The 25,006-nt window shown below is 43.7% G+C and overlaps 1 protein-coding gene across 1 annotated transcript in view; it reads left to right on the top strand.

The window, feature by feature from the left end:
• The window catches only part of PARVA (parvin alpha), a 149,367-nt gene that overhangs the window by 78,349 nt on the left and 46,012 nt on the right, over window positions 1–25,006 (top strand). Inside the window, exons 2-4 of the mRNA XM_012744256.3 lie at window positions 19,331–19,420; window positions 19,503–19,573; window positions 21,910–22,012. Of these exons, the coding sequence (XP_012599710.3) occupies window positions 19,331–19,420; window positions 19,503–19,573; window positions 21,910–22,012 (264 nt within the window). The remainder of the gene's footprint in view (window positions 1–19,330; window positions 19,421–19,502; window positions 19,574–21,909; window positions 22,013–25,006) is intronic.

Genomic DNA, 25,006 nt, shown 5'->3' with positions numbered 1-25,006 from the left:
AAAATGAGTGGATTTCGTAGCATCCTCTAGAGGTGACTAAAGAGGTGTTGTGTATTGTTTTTCTAGTAACATGATTAACACATGGATTTAAATATAGCTGATGTGTTTCAGTCCATTGCTGTGATTATCCTTATTGATGCTCAGATTTTTCTGTCTTTGGCCAGCGGCAGCCTCTTCGATATAACCCTACCTAGTAGAAATCCATAGCTTATTAGTTTCTGGTAATGAGATGTTCCAGGCTCTTCTGATATACTTTCTGCTTTGTACATTTTGAGATCTAAAGTCAGCCATTTCTCCAAGGAGCCCTGATTCCTTTCCATGGGTAGTGGCATTTATATTTACAGACCACAGCCCGGGTGCTATGGGTATAGAGCACCATTTTCCCCTCCTCTGTCTACCCTGTACATTCATCCCAACCATAGTCACCACTGTGAGCAGTGCCACCACCCATTAGAACCCAAGGCCATCACCACACCACCTTCACCTTTCCTCAAGTGTCCACCTCCCAGACTCTGTAACACCCATGAAATATTCCTTCTCTAGCCTGCCGGGGTAATTTTACTATGCCACTTGCTCCAAAATGTCCTTTAGTGTCATAAAGTATTGTGTGGGCCTTTTTGATTCCCTCTTTCATCATTCTGCCTCTTGTTATCTGTTTGAAACCCAAGGGGATAGATGAGAATTTCTTAAAAGCTCCTCCAACTTTGTGCTTACACTCTGTTATCTTGCCAAGTCATTCTTATTCCACTAGATCATCTCTGAGCAGTCTCTCCGTATCTCCCAGAGCTTGTATGTGTTGCTAGGCATACATTGAAAGAGGTGGGGAAAGAGGAAATTAACACTTATGGAATGCTTACTAAGGCAAGCACTACTCTACTGGGCATTTTGTATGTGTTATGTCATCTAAGCTTCATTAAAAATCTGTGAGCTAAATATTATGATTCCCATTTTAGAGGGGGGGAAAAAAGTAAGAGCAGAGCTGGGATTAATACAAGGTCTACCTTCCTCCAGAGCCCAGGCTAACTTAGACTGCTTTATCATGGAGGTCTACATCCTGTAAAGATTTCTACTTGGATGGATCCACTAGGGAACCTCTTTCCAGCCATCCTACAAACCTGCAAAACTCTGCTTTTATCCTGTGGCTGCCCACTGCTTTCAGGATTAAGCCCATATTTGGTATGTTCTGGCTTGTATGGCCTTGACTTAACTCTCTAACAACACCCCACAGTTGCAATCCTCCAGCCCGTCCTCTCGAAAATGTGCTCTGTTCTCGTGCCTCCAGCCCTTTTGTACATCTTGCTCCGTCTTCACCTGGTGAACTCCTAATCCCCTTTAAGAAGCAACTGAAGCGTCTCCTCTTTTGAAAAGCCCTCCCTGATTTCCCCTTTCAGATGAGTTAAGTGATACCCTGGGGCTCCCATAGAGCACTGTGTTATCCTGTGGGGCTCGTTCTCATGCATCCCTTTGACCCCAACACATAGCACAGCACCTGATGGAGGAACGTTGCTCCACAATGCTGTTAAATGCATATTTAAATGAATGAATGAATGTGTGGCACCAGCCACCCCACACTTGCACACATGGGTAAAAATGTCATCTTTTTGAAAGGGTCTTTAGAGCTTCTTGTGGCCTTTGCCATCCTATGCTTCTATTATGTGTATTTATTTTTGTCTACAAGTTAAATTATGCCCTGGGCCTGGAAGATGCAACTGGAATGAGGCTCCCAACACATTGCCTTGCACATAGTCAAGACTGCATAATTATCCGTTGAATTGAATCAAATGGAAGGTTGTACAAAGGGAAGCTATAGTGGGAGTGTCGGGCATGCAATCAGAATGCCAGATAGACAGTTAAAGCATCTTCAATTCACTACAATTTCTTTTAATAGGTTCTCTGTACAGATTTTCTGTCAACAGGGATTGTTGGCTTAGGGGGAAAAAAGGGGGTGCTGCAATAACTCGCATGCTGCATAAGTGACCACATTTTGCCATTTCCAATGTGACAGTCCTCTGATCTCTAGTTTTGGACAGGACTTAGTCATTAATGCTAAGGAGGTCTAAATTGTAAGCAAAAATGCCTCAAACTAAATGTCTTAAGCCCCTGCTCTCAGAAGCAGCACACACTGCTCCTTGTATTGCTGCCTCTGTCTCTCATGATTCCCCATTCCAGCTTCTGTTCTTAAAGCCCAGACCACTGGCGATTAATGTCCTGGCTGCAGTGTAGAAGGTGGAGCTGTTTATTTGGCTGTGGGACTCTGCTGGACGGGGAAGATCACTCAGGGGCAGCGTTGCCCTAGTACTCGTTCATTCAGTAAATACGTGTGAAGCCCTTACTGCGCGTCAGGTGCTAACAGGACAGTGATGGGAAAGGCCTTGGTCCTCTCGGCGCACTCAAAATCTGCAGTCCTGGTACTGGTCTGTGGCCTGTTAGGGACCGGGACATGGAGCTCTGCACCATCCCCCAGCCGCTGTCCATGGAAAAATTGTCTTCTATAAAACTTGGTTTGGGGGGGTGTGTGCCCAGCAGGGAGTGAGTGGTGGGCAAGCCAGCGAAGCTGCATCTGTATTTACAGCCACTCCCTGTCGCTCGCATCACTGCCTGAGCTCTGCCACCCCCACCACCCACCCTCGTCATGGAAAAATTGTCTTTCATGAAGCCGGTCCCTGGTACCAAGAAGGTTGAGGACTGCTGCTCAAAATAATGGGGAGACAGGTGTTCTTCAGATACGCACACAGATGTATAATGAATGTACAAAGAAAGAAGGGCAGAGATCTGTCTGCAAGAGGGTCTGGCACCACCTTTGCCATGAAGCCCTCCCTGGTCTGTTCTGGTGGTGCTAGGCTTACCTGGAGATGCTCCTTCATCACCTGGAGCTAGGCCAGGGTCGGCCCAGCACTTCAGGCATGCACGGACCCTTTCTGGGGTCTATTCTTTCCTAGAATAGTATATGGCATACAGCAGGTGCTCAATCATTGTTTAAGGATGGGAGGAAGGAATGAGCATTTTTTTTACAAGTCCCCAGAAGTTTCCCCAGAACAGTGTCATGCCCTGCTGAGAGCCAGCTGCCCAGCCAGCATGAACTGCATCCTCTCGGACTAGCCCTGAGCCAGGCCAGGGACAGACGTGGGTTCTGATCATCTCCAACATGGGCATGCCGTAGAGCTGGGACTAAGGAAATGTTTCCTTTTGCATGGTGCTGGCCTATCATCATAATACAAGGAATTCTGCAGCCTGAGGATGCTTCTTCCTTGGAGGAAAAGAGCATGTTTCCTTCCCAGATTTGCTCCTAAAAATATACTCTCTTAACTCCTACCCAGTTTCTTGTGATTTCCCTCATGGGGAAAGGGGAAGAGGACCTTGGCCCCCAAACTCCTGTGTGGGCATGGCAGATGCTTTTGCACCCCACATGACACTCTCAGCCACCTGTCAGCCCAGCTGGGATAGACAGTGTGGGGCACACAGTGGGGTGCCACCTTTATCTCACAGCTCCACTTTGCTGTCCTGGGGCTCTAGCTTCTGACTCCCCTCAGACTGTACCCAGGACAGCCTGGGAGGGTGGAGGGCTAGCTCCCCGACAGCAACCTCAACCAACGAGGAAGTCGCAACCAACAAGGAAGTCTCCTCGAGACACTTTCTGCACAATTCCTCAGAGAGCCCCGCAGGGATTAAAACCTCAGTTACCCCCTAGGGGACCAGCTCAGAAACCCACTGTGACTGTCTCTTCCTGGGTCTCTGTCATACTCTCTTTGCCCCTCATCCCTTTCCTGAGATCTCTTCCCTGCTTTCAAGCAACTCCAAACTAAGGCATTGCAAAATGAGACAGCTCCCTGTTACTGTCATCCACTAGGGATCGTTTCAGGGAAGTCACTGAAATTTTCTGAACGTTGGCTCCCTTATCCACGAAAGAGAAAGAAGGTGGCGTGTGCCCTGACGCTTACACAGGGCTGTGCGGAGTCCCCGAGAGGCCCCACCTTCCTGCACTGGCCGGGCTGCCCGCCTCAGCCCCACCGCCCCCCATACCCCACAGATGACTCAGCCTTCGAACACTCAGCTGTCTCGCCCCCAAAACTGGAAACTACCTAAATGTCCAAGAGTTACAGAATGGTTAAGTAATGTATACTGCGTACCTTCGGTAGAGGTTGAGGACACCACTTAAAGTGATATTTTTGATGGCGTATGGAAATATAACAAGATTATATGACATGAAAAAGGCTGTAGAACTATGTGTACCTCGTATGTTAAAAAAAAAAGTATGTGTGTATAAAACATAGAAAAGCTTGTGAGAAAATATAACATGTTAACAGTTTATCTCTAAGCAGGAGTATTTTCTCTGTTTTCTTATATCATCAAAGTTCTCTTAAAGGAGCATGGTTTTTCTTTCACAGCCAGAAAACAACCAATTATTTAAATAAAAATTTTGCTCTAATATCACCCCCTTTTTAATCTGTCCTCGCAGAGGCTGAGCCTCCATAGAGTGACCCAGGCAACCCCTAGGACTCGGCTTATGCAAGATTATTCTCTGGTAAACTTTCTCCTGGCATGACGTGGGAATGCAGAAGGGACCACGCTCCCATGCCTTCCCTATAAATGCGGTTTGCAAAAATGGTGTGATAGGTATCTTGAGGCCTTTTTTAGAGGTATACATTGTGTTTGGGGAGTGTTTCCTCTGCCTAACCTAATAAACTAAACATTTTCATATAAAAAACAAAAGCTGCTACATAAAACTGGGACAACATATAGCATAGTGTTAAGGATGTGCACTTTGGATCAATTCTAGGCTCCATTTTCCAGCTGTGTGGCCTTGGCCCGGTTACATTACCCTCTCTGAGCCTCATTTCCTCATCTCTAAAATGGGGATAATAATAGTACCACTGCATTGTTATGAAGATTAAATGAAAGTTTCATATCTGTGTGTCTGATACAAGGGAAGTACAGTGTGTGCGTTCTCGCCATTACCATCATCGTTCATAGAAAGAGTTCTCACAAACAATGCTTCTTCATGATAAACCACAGACTGACTTCACACAAATCCACAATAAGCCCACCAGCAAATTGATCCAATCAGACAGCACACAACATGTCTACTTGCTGACCATTCCTCTGGTACCCCACCAGCTTGTTTCCATAGAGGTGACATTACCTCTTGGGAATTCAAGTGGACCAGTAGTTGATGTGTCCTTTTTTTTTTGAGAGGTCTTGCTCTGTTACCTAGGCTGGCATGCAGTGGCAATGTCATACCTCACTGCAGCCCCAAACTCCTGTGCTCAAGTGATCCTCCTGCCTGAACTTCCTGAGAAGCTAGGACTATGGGTGTGCACCACCACACCTAGCTAATTTTGGTATTTTTTGTAGAGATGGGGTCCTGCTATGTTGCTCAAGCTGGTCTCCAACTCCTGGCCTCAAGCAATCCTCCCATCTCAGCTTCCCAAGGTGCTGGGATTATAAGCATGAGCCACCACGCCCAGCCAATGTGGCACTTTTTAAGCAGCATTGAGCCACTGTGAAAATAAATGACTATTTATTAATAGTCACTTGTTATGACTATTAATAGTCATTTATTATGACTTCAAACTATATAATTAAAAATTGATATTTTTAAGTAGTCAGATACTATGACTATTAGTACATAATAGTCCTATTATTTAATATATATTAATAGTACATAACAGTACACATAATACTATTGAGTATTTTAAATATTATGACTATTTAAAAATATTAATGATTTATTTATTCTGTTCAGGATTAATAAATAAGAAAGATATACACATGAAGGCCAAAGAGCCACAGAGATTGAGATGAAGACAGGAAACCTGACTCAGGTGGCTGCACAAAGATAAAGGCCAGCGAGGTGGACAGGCTGAACCGGGCGCCACTTGTGCCCACACATCCTTTGCCCAGGGCCCTGGTGGCAGCCGGTGGCCTCCTGCACACTCCTCGGTTCCTCCCTCCCCCTTGGAAGAGCACTCTGCACTCAGGACTTGCTCAGAACTGTGTGGGGGCCCATCACAGTGCATTGCCGCTCGTGTGATGCAGTTTCCCCTCCCTATCAAGGCATCTTCCAGGCTCCTAATAAGTGGTAGTTGGTTGCCTGACCCTGTGCTGGGCTCGAAGGTAGCTGCTCTTCATGAACCAAGCAACCCGGAAGGCAGGCATTTGTCTCTGTATTCACAGTTCCTGGGCTAGCCCCTGGCACCAGAGATGCCCATACATGCTCATGAGTCAGTGAGCTAAGAAGAGCCAGCTCCTCCTGGCTGTCCCTTACTGTACTGGTCACTTACTGTACCACTTCATGTAGGGTCAAGTTCTGTGTTTTCCCCAAGGCTGTTACAAATGCTCAGGGTGTGTGGACACACACAGAGGCACACCCATGCACAACAGCGTGGCATTTTCTATAATAAACTCCCAGCATGGCACATCCACACCACCTTCTGCTTAATTAGGAACAGATCTGCAAACCAAGGAAACAGTTCTTGTTCTCTAAAGAGATAACAGGGCATGGCATGGCACAAGACAAAGAACAGTAATGTACTGTTCCCTGGACTCTCTGTGCTTGTGCGGTGTTTAAATTTAACTCCCTTGGCTTACTTGAGACCTCAACCAATGTTTCAATTCAGATTGTTTTGACTGCCCAGAGCCAGCCAATGGTGCTCGCATCTCTGTCCGTGCTCACCAGCAATTGGAGGCCAGCTGCATCACGTGCTTGGCTGAGCAGTGAATAAGTGCCCAGGGGCCATTTGCTTGGCGGCCTTCCAACTCTGCAGAGACTATAAAACCGATCAAAACAAAGACTGGTGGAAACTGTGAGACTCGGGACTATAGATCCTGCTGTCAGCTCTCATCACAACACCAGCCTCTTAAGTTCGCTGTTTTGGCTGTGCTCCAGGGGATGTCTGTCAGACCCTGGTGACTAAGCAGCTGTGTCAAGTGGAGTGTGGGTGAGACCCCAACAGTCTGCCGAGGCCACTGACAGCTGGCTCCCATATTTACCTGAAGCCATATATTATGACTGCCGAAACAAGTATCCTTTTCGTTGCAAGTCATAGAATCCCTGTTGTTTAAGGGACTGAGTTGGGGAGGGGGCAAGGATTTTGCATTTTCTTTTGGCAATTGCACATGGAAGAAAAGTGAACCCACATGTTGTAGTGAAGCATGAGTATTAAGAACAGAACCTGTCCCCTTAACTGAAGAAGCTGTTATAGGCAGAATAATGGCCCCTCCCAAAGGTGTCCGTGCCCTAATCCCTGGAATCTATAAATACGTTACCTTATGTGGCAAAGGGGAATTGAAATTGCAGGTGGAATTCCAGTTACTAATCAGCTGAGCCTAAAACAGGGAGATCGTCCTGGATTATCCAAGTGGCCCCAGTAAACTCACAGTGTACTTAAAAGCAAAAGAGGAGGTGAGAGTATGCAATGTGAGGATTCGACACTACCCCCCACCCCCATTGCTGGCTTTGAAGATGGAGAAGGGGACTACAAGCTAAGGAATGCTGGAAGCCTCTAGAAGCTAAAGGAGAGAAAAGGGATTGCCCCCTGGATCCTGCAGAAAGGAGCACAGCCCTGCTGACACCTTGACGTTAGCCCAGTGGGACCCATATTGACTTCCCACCTACAGATCTGTAAGGACAATAAATGTGTATTCTTTCAAGCCACCAAGTTTTTATTTATTTATTTTTATATATTTTTCTTTTTTATTTCAGCATATTATGAGGGTACAAATGTCTTTATTTGCTACTACAGCAATGGAAAACAAATACAAAAGCCTGTGGCATAAAGGTCCCCATCAGGAACTATGGGCAGATACAATTTCTAGAGAGGGACAGACCCCTGCTTGAGAAAGTAGAAGTGGTCCTGCCAGGCACCGCTAAGTTAGAAGTTCTGTCTTCTCATCTCAGCCCTGGAAACAACAACAAAACAACTATCTACTTTCTTCCTGGAAACTAGGGTTCTCTGTTGGAAATTAGTACAGATTGCACTGTAGAGCTTCGAAATGATCTTTGTGCTTTGCTTCCTGTACAGATACTTCTGCAGAGCTCACCTAGAGTCAAATAAATTACCACTGTCTTCTTGGTGTTGGGTGGAAATATTTGTGTCCCATAAAATCACGGAATTTTTTTTTTTTACATAATAAATTCAGGTTGATTTTTTTTTAATTTTTAGATTTACAGAGAAATTGCAAAGGTGGTACAGAGAGTTTCCATGTGAGCTACACCAAGTTTCCCCTTTTTATTATCATCTTACATTAGTATAGTACATTTGTTGCAATTAATGGCCAGTTGATATAGTATTACTTATAGTCATTGATATATTATTTTGCTATATTACTAATATTGATATTATCATTAATATTACTATGTTAGTGTGAAGTTCAGTTTATTGGGATTTCTTTACTTTTTACCTAATTTACTCTTTCTGTTCACATGACATTTCATCATGATGTCTCCTTAGGCTCCTCTTTGACTATGACAGTCTCACAGGCTTACTTTTGCTTTTGATGACAGTTTGAAGGAGTACAGTTCCAATATTTTTAGGATGTCCTCCTGTTGGAATCTGTCTGATGTTTTTCTCGTGATTAGGCTAGAATTATGGGCTTGGGGAAGTAAGATCATGGGTAAAAACGCCATTTTCATCACATCAAGAGTGCATAACATCAACACGATTTGTGACTATTGATGTTGGTCTAGATGACCTGACTGAGGTAGTGTTCGTCATGTTTCTCCACTGTAGAGTTATGTGCTTTTCCTCCTTTCTGTGCGGTACTCTTTGGAAGAATGTCACCAGGTGCTGCCCACACATAAGGGGTGGGGAGTTATGCTCCCTTCTTTGAGAGCAGAGGATCTATATAAGTTTGGAATTCTATATGGAAGATTGGTCTCTTCTAATTATTAATTCAATCACTTATATCAGTGTAGATTCATGGATATTTATTTTGCAGTTTGGGTTATAATTCAGTAGCACTTCATTTTGTTACACAAATTTTTCCAGCTTGGGCCAGCTCCTGTGTGCCTTTAACATCCTCTGTTTTTTTGTTTTGTTTTGTTTTCTGAGTACTTCCTTTCTTTCTGCCTCCAGGCTCATCTTGTATATTTCCTCTCCAGTCCTAGAATCAGCCATTTTTTTCCAAGGAGCCCTGGTTCCTTTTTGTTGGAGAATGGGACTAGAAACTAAGATCTGGGCTCTAGGTATGTTCATTGCTACTGGGGTGTCATTTCTTTTATGTCCTCTCAGCTAACACAGCAAGGAAATATGTGTGTGCATTAACCCATGTATATGCACCATCTGTACCTATGTTAAGCTAAACATGTGTTCTTACTGGTGTCTCCAACCTTAATCTGTTTCCACATGGATCATCCTAGCCTCCTCCCTTTGCCCAACTGTAACCTCCCACTCCAACAGTGAGAAACCTGGTTCCCACCATCCATTTATTTAACTGTTCAGTTGCAGTTTACATGTGTGGCAGTATCAGAATTGTTAATGCATAGCCCCATGGGAAACAACTTTAGAGTGCAATGCTTGTGTATAGTTCCTTTTGACTTTGGTCTTACAGACTCTACTCATTTCCAAAGATACTTAGGTCAGTACCCTCCCCTTCTCCTGCTTTAGTGAGGTCGTCTCATGCATTTGTAATACAGTCAGATTCTATTGTCACAGTCTGTACTCTAGCCTTGGATCCTGGCCTCCAAAATGATTTTTTTCATTTGATTACATTAACATTTACTCCTTGCTATGATTTGAATATTTGTCTCCTCTGAAACTCATGTTAAAACTAAATCCTCAATGTGGCAGTATTGAGAGGTGGAGCCTTTGAGAGGTGAGAAGCTAGCAAGCTCTGCCCCCTCCTCTTGATGCCCTGTGCTTCCTCAGAACTCTGTAGAGTTCCCACCAGCAAGAAGGCCACGACCAGATACAGCCACTTGACCTTGGACATAGTCTCTATGACTATAATAAATAAACTTATTTTTTAATAACTTAGTTCCAGATATTCTGTTATAAGCAACAGAAAATGGACTAAGATATTCCTAGTGCTGTAAAATTCTGTGGGTTTGACAAATGTATATCATGTATCCACCATTGCAGTATCATGCAGAACAGTTTCACCACCTTAAAAATCTTCTGTGACTATTCAATATTCCCCCAATCTCCTGGAAACCACTGATCTTTTTACTCTCTCCTACTTTCACCTTTTCCAGAATGTCATATAATTGGAATCATACAGTCTGTAGCCTTTTCAAACTAACGTCTTTGACTTAGGAATATTATGCATTTAAGGTTCTTCCATGTCTCTTTATGGCTTTATAGTTAATTTCTTTTTATTGCTGAATAATATTTGATCATATGGGTGTATTACAGTTTATTTATCCATTTACCTATTGGAGGCTATCTCTGTAGCTTCTAGTTTTTGGCAATTACGAATAAGCCTGCTATAAATATTCACATTCAATGTTTTGTGTTAATGTTTTTATTAATAAATCAGATGGGTCAATACCTAGAAACACTATTCCTGGCTTATAAGGTAGAAGTGTAGTTTTGTAGGAAAATACCAAACTGTCTTCCAAAGTGGCTGTACCATTTTTCATTTCTCACATTTAGTATTAACAGTTTTTGGAGTTTAGCCTTCTAATAGGTAGTTAGTGATATCTGATTGTTGTCTTGATCTGTCATTCCATGATTACAAATGATAATGAACATTTTCTCATATGCTTATTTGCTATCTGTATATCTTCATTTTTTGTGTTTTGTTTTTTCTTTTTTTTTTAATTTCAGGGTATTATGAGGGTACAAACATTTTGGTTACATTTTATGTCTTTGCCTCACCCAAGCGAAGTTAGAGGCATGCTCTTCCCCTCTACAATGCTCACCATGTCCTTTAGTTGTCAGTTTACTCCCCCAACCCCCTAATCTCTGGAGAATATTACTACCATGTGAGCACCATAGTGTTAATCAGTCAGTGCCAGTTTGATGGTGAGTACAGGTGGAGCCCATTATTCTGATCTTGCGATACCTCACTTTGCATAATGGGCTCAAGCTCAATCCAGGAAAATATAAGAAGTGCTTATATGCAGTCACTGTCATTTCTTATAATTGAGTAATATTCCCTTGTATACATATACCAAATTTTAATAATCCACTTATGAAATGATGGGCACTGAGTTGTTTCCACATCCGTGCAATAGTGAATTGTGTTGCCATAAATATTCGGGTGCAGATGTCTTTTGCTGTTTGGGGTAGATGCCTAATAGTGCTATTGCTGGATCAAATGATATTTCTGTTTTTAGCTCTTTGAAGTATCTCCAAATTCTTTTCCACAGAGGTTGCACTAATTTGCAGTCCCACTAGCAGAGTAAGAGTGTTCCTGTCTATCCACATCCTCGCCAGCATTTGTTGATTTGGGATTTTTTGATAGAGGCCAGTCTCACTGGGGTTAGGTGATATCTCATTGTGGTTTTGATTTGCATTTCTCTAATGATTAGAGATATTGAGCATTTTTTTCATATGTTTGTGGGCCATTATTCTGTCTTCTTTTGAAAAGTTTCTGTTCATTTCCTTTGCCCATTTATTGATGGGGTTGTTTGATTTTTTTCTTGTTGATTTTTTTAAAGTTCTAGATAGATTCTTGTTATTAGCCCTTTATTAGATGTATAGAGAGCAGATATTTTCTCCCATTCTGTAGGCTGTTTGCTCTAAAGATAGTTTCCTTGGCTGTGCAAAAGCTTTTTAATTTGATCAGATCCCATTTATTTCTTTTTGTTGCTGCAGTAATTGTTTTGGGGGTCTTCTTCAAAAATTCTTTGCCTGGGTCGATGTCTGAAAGCGTCTTCCCAACATCATCTTCTAGAATTCTTAAGGTATCATGCCTTAGGTTTAAGTCTGTTATCCATCTTGATTTTTGTGAGAGGTGACAGGTGGGGATCCAGTTTTCCCAAGCACCATTTATTGAAAAGAGATTCTTTTCCTCAGTGTATATTTTTGTCTGCTTTGTCTTTAGTGACATGTCTGTTCAGATCTTTTGCCCATTTTATAGTTGAGCCATTTGTTTTCTTGTTATTCAGTTTTAAGAGCTGTGTATTTTGTATGCAAGTCTTATCAGATGTGTATTTTGCAAATATTTTCTCTCAGGATATGGCTTCATTCTCTTAAGTGTCTTTCATAGAGTATAAATACTAATAGAATACAACTCATCAATTTTTTTTATGGATTGTCCTTTTGGTTTTGTATCTAAAAACTCATTGTCAAACCATAGGTTACAGATTTTCGATTTTTTTTTGTAGAACTTGTATAATATTGGGTTTTAACTGACATCTATCATCATTTTGAGTTTTGTGAAAGATGCATGATCTGTATCTAGAATCATTTTCCTGCATATGAATACCTAATTGTTCTAGCACCATTTGTTGAAAATACTTTCTTTTCTGCATTGAATTTTATTTGTTTCTTTATCAAAGATCAGTTGACTATATTTGTATGGGTGTATTTTGGGTTTTCTGTTTTGTTTCATTGATTTATATATCTGTTCTCTCACTAATACCATGCTGTCTCGATTATTACTGTAGCTGTATAATTGTCTTTAAGTCTGGTAGTGTCAGTCTCCAACTTTGTTACTCTTCTTCAGTACTGTGTTGGCTACTCTTGGTCTCTTGCCTTTCCATGTAAACTTTAGCAACAGTTTGTCAATATTCACAAAAGATCTTGCTGTGATTTGACTGATACTGCATTAAATCTGTAGACAAAGTTGGAAAGAATTGACATCTTAATATTAAGTCTTCTAATCTATGAACATTGAATATCTCTTTATCTAGATCTTTGATTTCTGTCATCAGGGTTTTATAGTGGGCATATCAGTTTTATACTTTTTTTTAGATTTATACCTAAGTATGGCATTTTTTGCTACTATAAATGATAGTGTATTTATAAATTTAAATTCCAGTCATTCACTGCTAGTATATAGGAAAGCAATCGACTTTTATATATTCATCTTGTATACTGCAACCTTCCTATAATAGCTTATTAGTTCTAGGAATTTGGGGTTTTCTTTAGTTTTAGTTTTGTTTTCTTTTTATGGTTGATTCTTTGGGATTTTCTACATAGAAAATTATGTCATCCACAAACAAGGACAGTTTTATTTCTTGCTTCTCAATCTGTAAATCTTTTACTTCTTTCTCTTGTGTTATTGTCCCAGCTAGAACGTCTAGTGTAATTTCAAATAGGCATGGTGAAGGGAGAGACATCCTTGTCTTATTCCCAGTCTTAGAGGAAAAGCATCCAGTTTTTCACCATTAAGTATGATGTTAGTAGTTTTGTTTTTGTTTGTTTGTTTGTTTTTGTAGTTGCTCCTTCAGGTTGATTTTTCACATAGAGAACAATTGCTGGGAGTTACTGAACAGATAATGTAGTCGTCTTTAGCTACCAAGAACTTCAGTGGGGGCCCTTGAACCATTTAGAAATTAAGAGCTTTGGTAACTTTCAAGTGGATCACAAATTAATCATCAGAGTCCTGGTAAGGATCTAGAACAGTGTGAACATCTTACTAGGACCTACTGGCACTGAAGGAGGAAGCATATCCTGACTTTTTCTTGCCCTTTCTCAGTATGGTTTTTTGCAACTACAGATACAGTGAGCATGGTTCAGGAAGTGCTGGAGAACAGATGAATTCAAGACCCTTAACACTCTGGACCCTACCTATTTACCTGTCCCTTCCTTCCCTTTCCCCTGTGCACTCCCACATTCCCTATGCTCAGACACATTCACCACTCTCTCAATACCTGCATTTTCTTCCACATCTTGCTGTTTTTACTCAACATGTGCCTTTTGTGGTGCATCTGTGTTGGATGAAAATTTACATTTTTCAAGATCCAGCTCAAATTTTCTCTTTCTGGGGAATCCTTCCCAATATTCCCCATCCAAAGTTAGCCTCATTCCACCTGAGCTTCTGTAGCCCTCTAGTTACATATCACACTACACACTGTGTCCATGGGCCTACCTCTCCCACCACCTATGAGCCAATTGAGGTGGGCCCATATCAGATTCCCGAACTTGTGTCCCCAGTGTTGGCATGGGGTCTGCTTCAGAGGAGGTGCCCAGTAATGTTTATTGGTTGCATGAATGAAATTATTGGCCTTTTAGAGACCTGTCCATTCTTTACTCCAAATTTGTTTTTCCCTTGGTGTTCTTTGAGTCCCCAGACATATCTTGGGCATAAGGATGCTTGTAACTATTCTGTTCCTCATGGGAAAAAGGAAAGGGAAAATTGCCAATCATTGAATACCTACTCTATTCACTCACCAACTTTAGAATCCTGGGTGTCCCCATATATCAGGTAGTTTGGGCTCCAGAGCCCAAAAAACACCTACTCTACTGAGTTAAACAATAAGGTCATTTATTTTATCTCCTATAACAATACATACAGAGCTAGAGTGGTTCCAGGTGTGGTGGCTTAAAAGTATCAACATGAATCCCCTTTTTCTACCTTTCTTCTTTGCCAACCTCAGCATTTTAGCTTCCTCCCTGGGCTCACTCACCTCAGGGCTACAAAATGGCTGCAGCAAATGTGGGCATGACCTCCTGATACAATAACAATTAGAAGGAGAAAAATTCCTTCCCTTCCTTGGGCCTCTCTTTAAAATGGAGGAAAACTATTTTTAGAAGCTTCTGGAAATTTCGCACAGCTCATTGATCAGAATTAGCATGGCAGCACTTGAACCAACCACTACTAAAGGGATTGAGATCATCATGATTCCTTTAAGCCAATCAGGAGCTTGCCTTGAGGCTTAGTAGGGAGGGGTGCATACTGGCACAAAACGAAGGCTCTTTCAGCTGAGGAACAGGGTACATATTGGGGAGGAGACCAGCAGGGTCAGCTACACGCCTGTTTTAGAGAAACTTGTTCCATACGGAATTTCAGGGAGGTAAACCCACTTACATAAGGTCCCACAGCTGATAAAAATAGAAGTAGGATTCAAATCCTGCTCTTTCAAACTCCAAAGCCCATCCATGTACGTTCTGCTGCGCAGCTAGACCCGGAGTCAGACTGTTTCCCAGAACATCAAAGCCCCCTTTCCCGAGAGGAGCGCTTTGTGAGTTGAGGCAATCTCCCTGCTTTCCCAAGCCCGGCCTTCAGCCGGGCATTTAATCTGTTTATTACGTTATGACTAATGCTGCGAGGCACGGAGGGCTGCACACTCCGACCTGGGTTTTTAGATCGTGAGAGGAGGTTCAGGGGTAAACACCATATCCACACTGTGCGCCGAGAAAGCTCGATCGCAGCTCTTTCTCTTTCTGAGCGCGAGGACTGGCGAGGGGCTTCTGCCCGGCCCTGCTCTGGTGCGATGGAAATGAAACCTCCCAAGCAGGGAGGGAGAGCTGTTTTGGGAAAGTGGCCACTAATGGGGCCCCACGGGGCTGGGGTCAGGCCTGAACCGGGCAGTTTGCATATTCACTTTTACAAACAGTTGGCAGGGAGTCAGCGGTTAATGGAATGGGAATGATGTTCCTGTACCAGATCATTTCCTGAAAAAACATTTCCAATTGCAAACATATCTCAGCCTTTCTTCTTAAGTTTGTTATGTCTCTGTGAGTGAATTAAAGAGGCAGGGCGGAGGGGCGTGTTTCTGACTGGGGCGTTTTTCATCTGAAAACATTTTTAACAACGATCTACCCATAAAAAGAGATCCAGTTCAGAGCCACCTTTAGGAGTTCTGGCTGCAAATAGTGCTGCTAGTCACACTTTAAAGATGTTTAAATACCTCCATGTTTGCAATTGCCTCGTGCTATACAACAGTCTGGGGACAGATAACGGCTTTTCTTCCCTTACATAATGTAAGGTGGAAATGCTGCCCCAGAAATGTGCACGTGCACACAGGATGGGGCTGAAATACAAATATAACCCCGCCCCCCCATGGGCACACACACACACATACACACAGTGAAATCCTTGAATCTCATATGCTGCTTTTGCAAATTCTGCTCTGCTCATAACCCATGAAATTGAATGGTGGTCTCAAGAATTTGGATTATTTATTTAACAAATATTTCTTGAGTGCTTACTATGTTTGAGGTATTGTTATTAAGTAATAATAATAGCAGCATATATTTATTTATATAGCTCTTACCAGGTGCCACACACTTTTCTGAGTACTTTGCTTATGTGCACTCATTTATTCTTCTCAACGACTCTAGGAGGTAGGCGATATCATCACCACTCCCATTTTGCAGGCGAAGACTGAGGCATAACAGCTTGATGAACTTGCCCAAAGTCACACAGATAGTAAAGGGTGGACCCTGGATTTGATGTAGGCATCGTCAGAGGGTCTTGTAGGTCATAGTTAGGAGTTGGGTTTCATTCTGAATATGATGGGAAGCCACAGGAAATTTTAAAGCAGGAGAATGTATGAGCCTATTTACATTTTTATAGAACATCTGGCTGCGCTGTGGGAAGTAGGTGGGGTAAGGGAGATGCAAGAGGAAGCAGTAGACCAGTCAGAGTGTGGATCTGGTGGTCCAGGTAAAAGATAACAGTGGCATGAGCCAGGATGGTGGAGTGGGGGAGAAGGTGAGAAGTGGTTGCAATCACTTCCTGGTTTGGAGGTGGAACCAACAAAAACTGCCAAAGTATTAGATATATGCAAAAGGTGAGGAAAAAGGAGAACTTAAGGTGATTTCCTCAAATTTTGGCTTGAACCATTGTGTAAACAGTGGAGCCATCTACTGAGGAGGATAAGAATATGGGAAGAACAAGTTCTGGTGCTGTTACGGTGGAGGGTGCTGAAAATCACAAGTTCTGTTCTGGATGTGTAAAATTTGAGATCGCTTTTAATAGACTTAAAGAGGAGACACTGAGTACACAGTTAGATTCATAAGCCTAGGGGTCAGGGTCAGGCCTGGGCTGGAGATTTAAATGTGGACACTGTCAGCCTTTCAATGAATGGGATCACCTAGGACACCACCATCCACTTGAACTTCTGTGATGGAAATGTACAATGTGACTGGTGCAACTAAGGAACTGAGTTTTTAATTTACAGAAATTTAAATAGCTCATGTGGCTAGTGGCTACTGTATTGGATAATGTAGACCCAAGGTGAAAACTATACTACAGGGGAGAAACTCCTGGGCAGAAGCAAGTGTCTGCACTGGCCGGTAAGGCTGGCCTTGCATCCACGTTTAAGCATGACTCTATTTCCACTGCCCATTGCATGCATAGCAGTGCTTGTTAACAAAGTCATGAAAATTGTGCTTCTTTGTGAGAAATAGCCTGGAAAAGAAAGCAAACTGGTAGTTCTAGGGGAGACATCAGAAGGAATTATAGAAGTCTAAGGAAGCAGTTGTTCTTAGCTGGAAAATAAGTATAATCTCATACTTAGAAAAATATGAGTGATACCTCAAAGCTTAAGTGATTTTTTGTTATGTTTTGTGGAGAATTCTGTGGAATGGTGGGTGTCTGTGAATTTGGAGATTCAAGTTGGTGACTGGCTAGTGTCCTGTGTGAATGTCAAGGGCCCACTGCAAAAGGACTAATACCAGCCTCACCATGTGAGGTTTGTCTCTTTAGGGTAGCGTGTGTTTCACTGTCTTTGTTTGGCAGTCTCCGCCCTGTCCAACTGCAACTATCAGTGAGTTTGCTGATATGAAAGAACTCTTTGTAAGGGGCTGCCTTGTGCTCAAGAGTTCTTATAAGTCTATGCTGGCAACTGGTGCGGCCAAAGTCAATAAAAAATAAAATGGAAAGATGGGATGTTGCTTTCTTTAAGGTTGATTGCAGCTGCCATATCAGCTCTTTAAGAACCTCTTGGTGACCAATGCCTTCTGGGAAAATGGCCTTTCTGTGCTTAATTGGCAAAAAGTAAGGGGATTTAAGTCACTGCTTTTAAGAGGGGTAATCCAAGGTCAGCAGTCAATCAAGTTTGGTCGTACAACTGGTTTTGTGGGAGGAATTTTCTTTTGTGCTAAGACTGTGTGTGGGGGCTGGGTACTTGGAACAGAGTGGGCTGGTGGTCGTCAGGGGTCATTGACCTCTTTTTGTTTTTCTTTTTTTTTTTGTAGTAATAAACTCATTTTAATACTTTTAATAACACACGGGAAAGGTCACAATATATTCAATTAAAATAATATGATTATTTTATTGTATATATATAATATAGCAATAGTAACAAAATTAAAAGTGACAATATATATTGCTCTATTTAAAAGCATTATTTAGTGGGTATATCCTAACTTGTCAATTGGATAAAGAGTTGTTGAAACTTAAAACCAAAAAAGAAAAACTAGCACATACACAATGAATATATCAGAAAACACAAACAGCCATCTGAATATATTGCAGAGCTATCCTGTGGGACATCAAGTGAGTAGAAAAGATTTTCTAAGATCTATTTGAAAATTATTTTAAAATGTACATCCATTAAAGTTCCCAAAGTCAGAAATTGTGGGTCCAATTTCTCCTTATGTATTGGTGAAGCAATGAACCTGGCAATTCACACAGAGGCAAATACCAACACTGTCAACCCCGTTTATATGAAGTTACCCAAGAATTTTATAGGCCCAAGTTATTACTCATTATTTTTAGATTCTTTTCTTTACTAAGTTTTAAAATTTTCGTGTGTTTTTTACTCTTTTTGTTTTTCTCAAGGAAGGTGGAATGTAGATTTCTAGGATTTGAACACTGTGCAAGAACTTTCTGGTCCTCCAGTCCAACTCCTCATTTCCAGCTGAGGAGGCAGGCCTGGAGCGGTGAGGCGCCTGGCTGCAGGGCCCACAGCCCCTCGCATCTGAAGAGGCCAGGACAGAGGCATTTCTGAGCAGCAGCTGGGGCCGGGTAGAGAAAGGAGGGAGGCTGGATAATCAGAAAAGGACTTCAGGAAACCAAACCAGGAGAGAAGTCAGAGGAGGGTTGAATGGAGGATGCAAACGGCTCACAATGCACACAGAGCCTCAAACAGGTGACCTCGCCCATCCTGTCGATAGGCACTGGGCATCCCTGTGCCCCGGACAGGAGGCCGAGAGGCAGGCAGAAGGCTAGACTTCACAAAGAAGTCCGTCTCCCACCTTGTTCCTGTTTGTTCCAAAATCTTTTCCGAGAGGAGGCAGATTTCTGTGCTGTCAAGACCTCCCAGTTTCTCTAAGGAAATCGAGAGGGGTGACAGTTGGAAGAGGTGAGATTAAGGGGACAATTAAGTCCTTTCAGCAAGGCGAGGCTACGAGTCGATGTTGGGCTGAGTAACGGCTGTAATCTAACCGCAGTGGTTTTCCCTCCATGACGATGTCGAACACGCTTGTCACAGTGATCCAGCCCCTGCCACTGGATGGCGGCACGTGACCCGCTCTCCCTTCTCTTTCAGTCTCCGAGCTTCAGGAGGAGGGAATGAATGCCATCAACCTGCCCCTCAGCCCGATCCCCTTCGAGCTGGACCCTGAGGACACGATGCTGGGTAACTGTGCCTCTTGTCCCTTTGCATTTGCTTAGCGCCCTCGAGTGTACCCACCCCCACTGAACCCCTTTTCTTTTTAAAGAGGAGAATGAAGTACGAACGATGGTGGACCCAAACTCACGCAGTGACCCCAAACTTCAAGAACTGATGAAGGTAAGAAGAAATTGGGGAAATTGAGTCTCAGAAAAGCCAAATGGTTTGTTTATAGTCATAGCTGAGTGGAAGAGATAGGATGCAAACAGAAATAAAGGAGATGAGCCGAATACTGTGCATCACGTACCTGCACAGTGGCAGGCATGCAGTCACCCCTCCAAAACTGTTCCTGTCTTCTTCTTCTTCAACTTCACCAAGCTGCACTTAAGACAAAAAGGCACTGGATGTCAGAGTGATTGGTTCCCAACGCAAATCTGGTGTGTCATTTTCCTGCTCACAACTTGTCTGTAGTTTCCTGTCCCGTGGGTCGCAGCCCACACTCCTGCGGTGGTGTTGGGGGTCTATGCTCTAGCTGCCTCTTCAACCTCAGATCGGCCCTCACCTGGCATCACAGGGACACCAGACCTACTCACTGCCTGTTCCAAACCCCAGTGCCATCGCCCAGGCCCTCCCGCTGCCGTGGTCCCTGTGTAGCTACTCAGGCACTTCTCTGTCTCCTTTGCTAAATGGTGAGCTCCCTGGGGTGAGAGACTGTCTCGTTTCCTTGTATCCCTAGAATTCAGCACAGGATGTCACATACAGCAGGCGTTTAGTGAACACTGGAGAGAGGGAGGGAGGAGCTGGGTGGCTGGGTAGGAATCTCAAAAGCAGCCAGGCTGTGCAGCAGTAGAATCAGGAGTATTGTCCCCATGGTCAAGGGCTCCTCAGTAGAACAAACCCACATGAGAGTTGGGCCATCTCACTAGGGACTGAGGGTAGTCTTCTCAGATGTATAAATGTCCCTCTGTCTGTTCCCTGCCTGAGTCTGTGCCCTTACCCCAGAGTCCAAGGGACTAGAGAAAGAAGGTGCCCCGCCTGCCACGCAACCCCTTACATCTCTGGGCTGCAGCCTGAGCCCCACAGGCGGGCTGGGTTGCGTGTGTGGGCATCTGCCCTTCCTGGTGCCGTCTGTGCTGCAGCACGGATGGCTGCCCCCGGCCCAGTGCGCCCCCGAGCCCTCATGTTGCTGTGCAAGGAGAAGGTGGGACAGCTGCAGGTCACGGCTCTGCCTGCCGTTGTACCTAGGTGCCCAGGGTGCTGGGAAAGGGTCTGGCCCCTGCTTGTTCCTGTCAGAGGGCACTCACCGTGCTGGCATGGGCATGCCACTACTTGCCCAGGAGACCTCCGAGGGTGAAGACACGGTCAGGGCAGGCCCCACACAGTTCAGGCATCGGCACTGATCCCCCAGACCCAGACCTGCACCTAGGCCCAGTTTGAGGGAGGGGAAGATGGGAGACGTGAACTGCTGCACATAGGCCCGAGCCCCGCGGTACGGTGCAGAGGCACAGCTTCACAGCACAGGCTACATCCTCACCTCCAGATTCCAGGCTGCTCTGCCCACTGTGAAGTCCTGCCCTTCCTGGTCAACTCTAAGAGTCTCCTCAGGAGCTGGGCATGGTAGCACGGACCTGTGGTCCCAGCTACCCGGAAGGCTGGGGCGGGAGGATTGCTTGAGCCCAGGAGTCCAAGGCTTGCAGTGAGCTGTGATTGCTCAACGCCTGGCACACAGTAGGCTTCAAGTTGTGACAGCTGCTAAGATAGAAACGAGAGCGAGGAGACCACACCTACCCCATGAGAGGTGTCCTGGCTTGGAGAGGAGGCTGTGTGCTTCAGAGCAAGGTGGACGAGGGTTCCACTCCGTCTCCACCCCTAGTGAGCTCTGTGACGTTGAGTAGACCTGTTTACTTCCGTGCTGATTAACCCTCCAGAACATGGGGGTGACAGTTACCGCCTTGTCATAATGGGAGAGTGCTTTATTAATAAGATCTGCATTCACTGAATATTTGGCCTTTGCCATACGTAATATTAATACTTTTTCACCACCTAACGTAGGAGATACTTTCATGCTCAATTTTAGAGATGGGAAACAGAGGCTTGGAGAAGATAACTAGCTTGCCTTAGATTGACAGATCACAGGGGAGTGCACGCGCAAGTCCATAGGTCACAGAAGAGCACACAACCAGTTAGTGGGTAGAGCTGGGTTTCAGCCAGTTTGTATAGCTCCAAAGCCCATCCCTTTGCCCGGCACAAAGCCACATGGCCACACACTGTGAATGTCACTTGCCATTATGGTAAGGAATGGTAGGGGCCAGAAGAGATTATCCAGGGACACTGGTGCCACCAGCTCTAGAAGGACATACACCTGAAAATGAACAGGGCCATTGGTGCTCATACTCCCTGGGTCATGTGGATAGTTCTGCTGCTTTTAAAATCTGAAGTTCATTTAGATTTTAATTGTTCAGGATAAGAAAGCTGGTCTATAAGAAAATATCCCATAACTCTTACTCTCTCTCTAGGTATTAATTGACTGGATTAACGACGTGTTGGTTGGAGAAAGAATCATCGTGAAAGACCTGGCTGAGGATCTATATGATGGACAAGTCCTGCAGAAGCTTTTCGGTAGGAGAATTGAGTGTTGCAGTGGGTGTCTTTGACCCATAGGTGGATGGATCCTGCTCCTAGCTGTAGAGTTACTCTCAGCTCATAGCAGCTTCCCTGGGAAGGGACTATGAATGTGTAGAGTGTGAGATAACAGGTCAGTGAGGGCTTTAGATGTCCTCTTAGAATCTGTTTTTTCACCTGAATGAATTGCAGAGGGAATCCTGACCTGATGGGCCTGTCCTTCTAGCAGCCAAGATCAGTTGGGTAAATGAAAAGACCCCACTGTATAGCTGGAAAACACACCTCGTCCTCTCCAGAACATTGTACATTTGTGGCCTTGGTTGGTGTGTTTACATGTGGCGGTGCAAGCATGCATTTTTAGACTTCTGTAATCTATAGACCTGTGTGTATGTGTTCCTCCCTGGGTAACTTCACAGCTGTTCATGTGAAAATGTAAGGCCAAAGCAGAATTCAGAGATAATCTTAGTGTTGAAAGGACAAATTCAGCTTAAATGAAGTGGATTTCACTGTTCCTGATTTTGATTCTGACCCAAACCTTCCCCTCACACACGAGACTCCAGTTGTTAGCTGCCCACTAGGTGCATCTTAGACTGAATTCATCTACTTTTCTAAAGCTGTTTCTTCCCCTCTCAGTTAATAGAATCCCTTCCCCTCTTCCTTGCCCCCATGTATATGGGTGTTCACGTAGGCCCATGTCTTCTTGCTCAAAAACCTCTTCTGAAATCCATCCTCTCTGCCATTGTCACTAACCTGAACTACCGAAAACCTTCCAAACTCACCTCCACTGTCTTCCCTACACAACTAGCTGAGGAACCATTCTAAATCACAAGTCCAGTCTTGCCAGCACTTCCTTCTAACTCTCCGTGGCTCTCTCCTGCTGGACTAAGTCCAGACCCCTTGGCACAGCATTCAGAACATTTTGTCATCCGACCCCCAGCTGTCTTTTCAGCCTCACCTCCGGCCTCTCCCACACACGTGGCTCACGCAGTGTGGTAACACGTGTAAAGTGCTTAGAATAGCGCCTGACGCATAGTAAATGCCCAGTAAATGTCATCATTGTTGTTGGTTTTACTGTTTTTATGTGTATACACCATTGCTGCATTATTACACAGGCCATGCGTATCAATACCCCTGTACCTTTGCCCACGCTATTCTCAGTCATACACTCTTCTGTGTTTCTCCCCCTCTCTGCACATATGAGGGACTATGTATATTTACACACACATGTGTATATGTAAATATACATCCCGCATGAGATTTCCCATGTTGCTTGGAGCTGTTTACATAAATGTACATGGGCTTCTCAAAGGCAAGAACCACGTCTCATTGATTTTTCCCAGGTTTCACCAGCACATGTTGCCTAGCACTTAATGAATGGCTAATATAAATTCTAGTAATTTCTAGGAAGCTAAATGGATTTGGTACTTGGACATCAATATTAATGAGTGTTGATATTTGAAGATTCGTAAACTCCAACTGAGTAGAGAGAGAAAATGAAAAAGGTTTGGCACACATAGACTTGGCTGAGCCGGGAGCCTCACTGAACATCTCTCCCAGTGACTACAGCATTTAACTTCTCCAGCAGATTTCTAGTTAGGATCTGAAACTGTTGAAATGGTCTATTCTAATCTTTCAAAGCAAAGGCGGAACATGGTCATGGAGTAATCTTGCCTCTGGGAATGGTTACAAAACAATCCAGTGTCATATCGTATGTGATGCCAAGTTAGGCATCACATACAATCAGATTATTTCCAGCCTCAACCTTCATGTTGAAAAGGTGATTCACTACAGAGGTGATGCTTCTTTTGTAAACTCAAGTTTAGAGCCTAAACTTAAAGGTCTAAGGCTGGACATACACATCCAAAACCTATAGGCAGGACACCCAGGTGGACAGAACCAGTTTGTAGTAAAAATATCTATCTGGAGCTCCTGGGAGGGATCAGTCTGGAGGCAGAGTTTTGAGTGACTCCTTTGACCTTGAGTTCCCCTGGACCATTTTTCTTATCTCTGATCATGTTAACCTCTATCCCATGGTTAAGGTAGTAGCTACCAGATTTCTTCACTGGAAAGTTACTGTTTTTCTCTCTTTGTAATTATTTGGGAGGAGATACTTCAAGACCATGCAGATATCCTGTTTCTCCTTAAACTTCTCCCACTAGTTTTAGCCTCCACTAGTGGAACGTGTCTGCTGCAATTATGGTGTCCCAGTGGTGATTATCTCTTTATTCTTTATGCATTTATTAATTATAATTCTGCTAAAAGGAGGTGTTATGTTGTCGTTCCCATGTATTTATTCATTTAGTTATTTAATTATAGCACTATGGACATAAGGATATTTATTTTATACTTTTAGTTTTAACCCAGTACTATAACTGTTCACATTTTTGCTCATCTGCTTCTAGCTTTAGCCGTTGTTGGGTTGGCTCGTTTTTTTTTGGACAGTTGTTTTTTTCTTTTTCTGCCCCATATTTTTTTTCTCAGCACTTACTCCAGGACCATCTTGTATTTTCCTTGCCCAAGTCCTGAAATCACCCATTTCTCTAGGGAGCCCTGATTTCTTTTATGAGAGAAAAGTATTTAGATATCAAGATTTGGGCATAATAGTGGGTGTTAACTTGCTCTCTGCAGCATAAATAATCACACATCTATAGCTAGGCAGAGCGCTCTCAGCTGGTGGTACTAAGATGAATGAGGCATGGTCATTTCCAGAAATTCAGCTTTCCAACTGTGAGAGGCCTCAAGCCTCCTTAAGACTGAGTTGGTTGGGCAAGCAGAGTTGGAGGACGCTGAGCTCGACATTAGTAAACTGTGAAACATCGGCACTTGGAAGGCGATGGAAAGGGCATCCGAGCCTCCAGTAGGTGAAGAGCACACGCCTCGCAGACATCAGATAAGGGTGTGGAACCCAGGAAACAGTGCTGACGACACTGTGGAACTACGACTCAGAACCTAGAAGCAGAAGGGAGCAAGATGCCAAGGCAGGCATCTCTT

The sequence above is a fragment of the Microcebus murinus genome, chromosome 4 (genome assembly GCF_040939455.1).
Source record: "Microcebus murinus isolate Inina chromosome 4, M.murinus_Inina_mat1.0, whole genome shotgun sequence".
NCBI lineage: Eukaryota > Metazoa > Chordata > Mammalia > Primates > Cheirogaleidae > Microcebus > Microcebus murinus.
The sequence above is the reverse complement of the archived record's forward strand: the minus strand, read 5'-3'. Positions and strand labels throughout refer to the sequence as shown.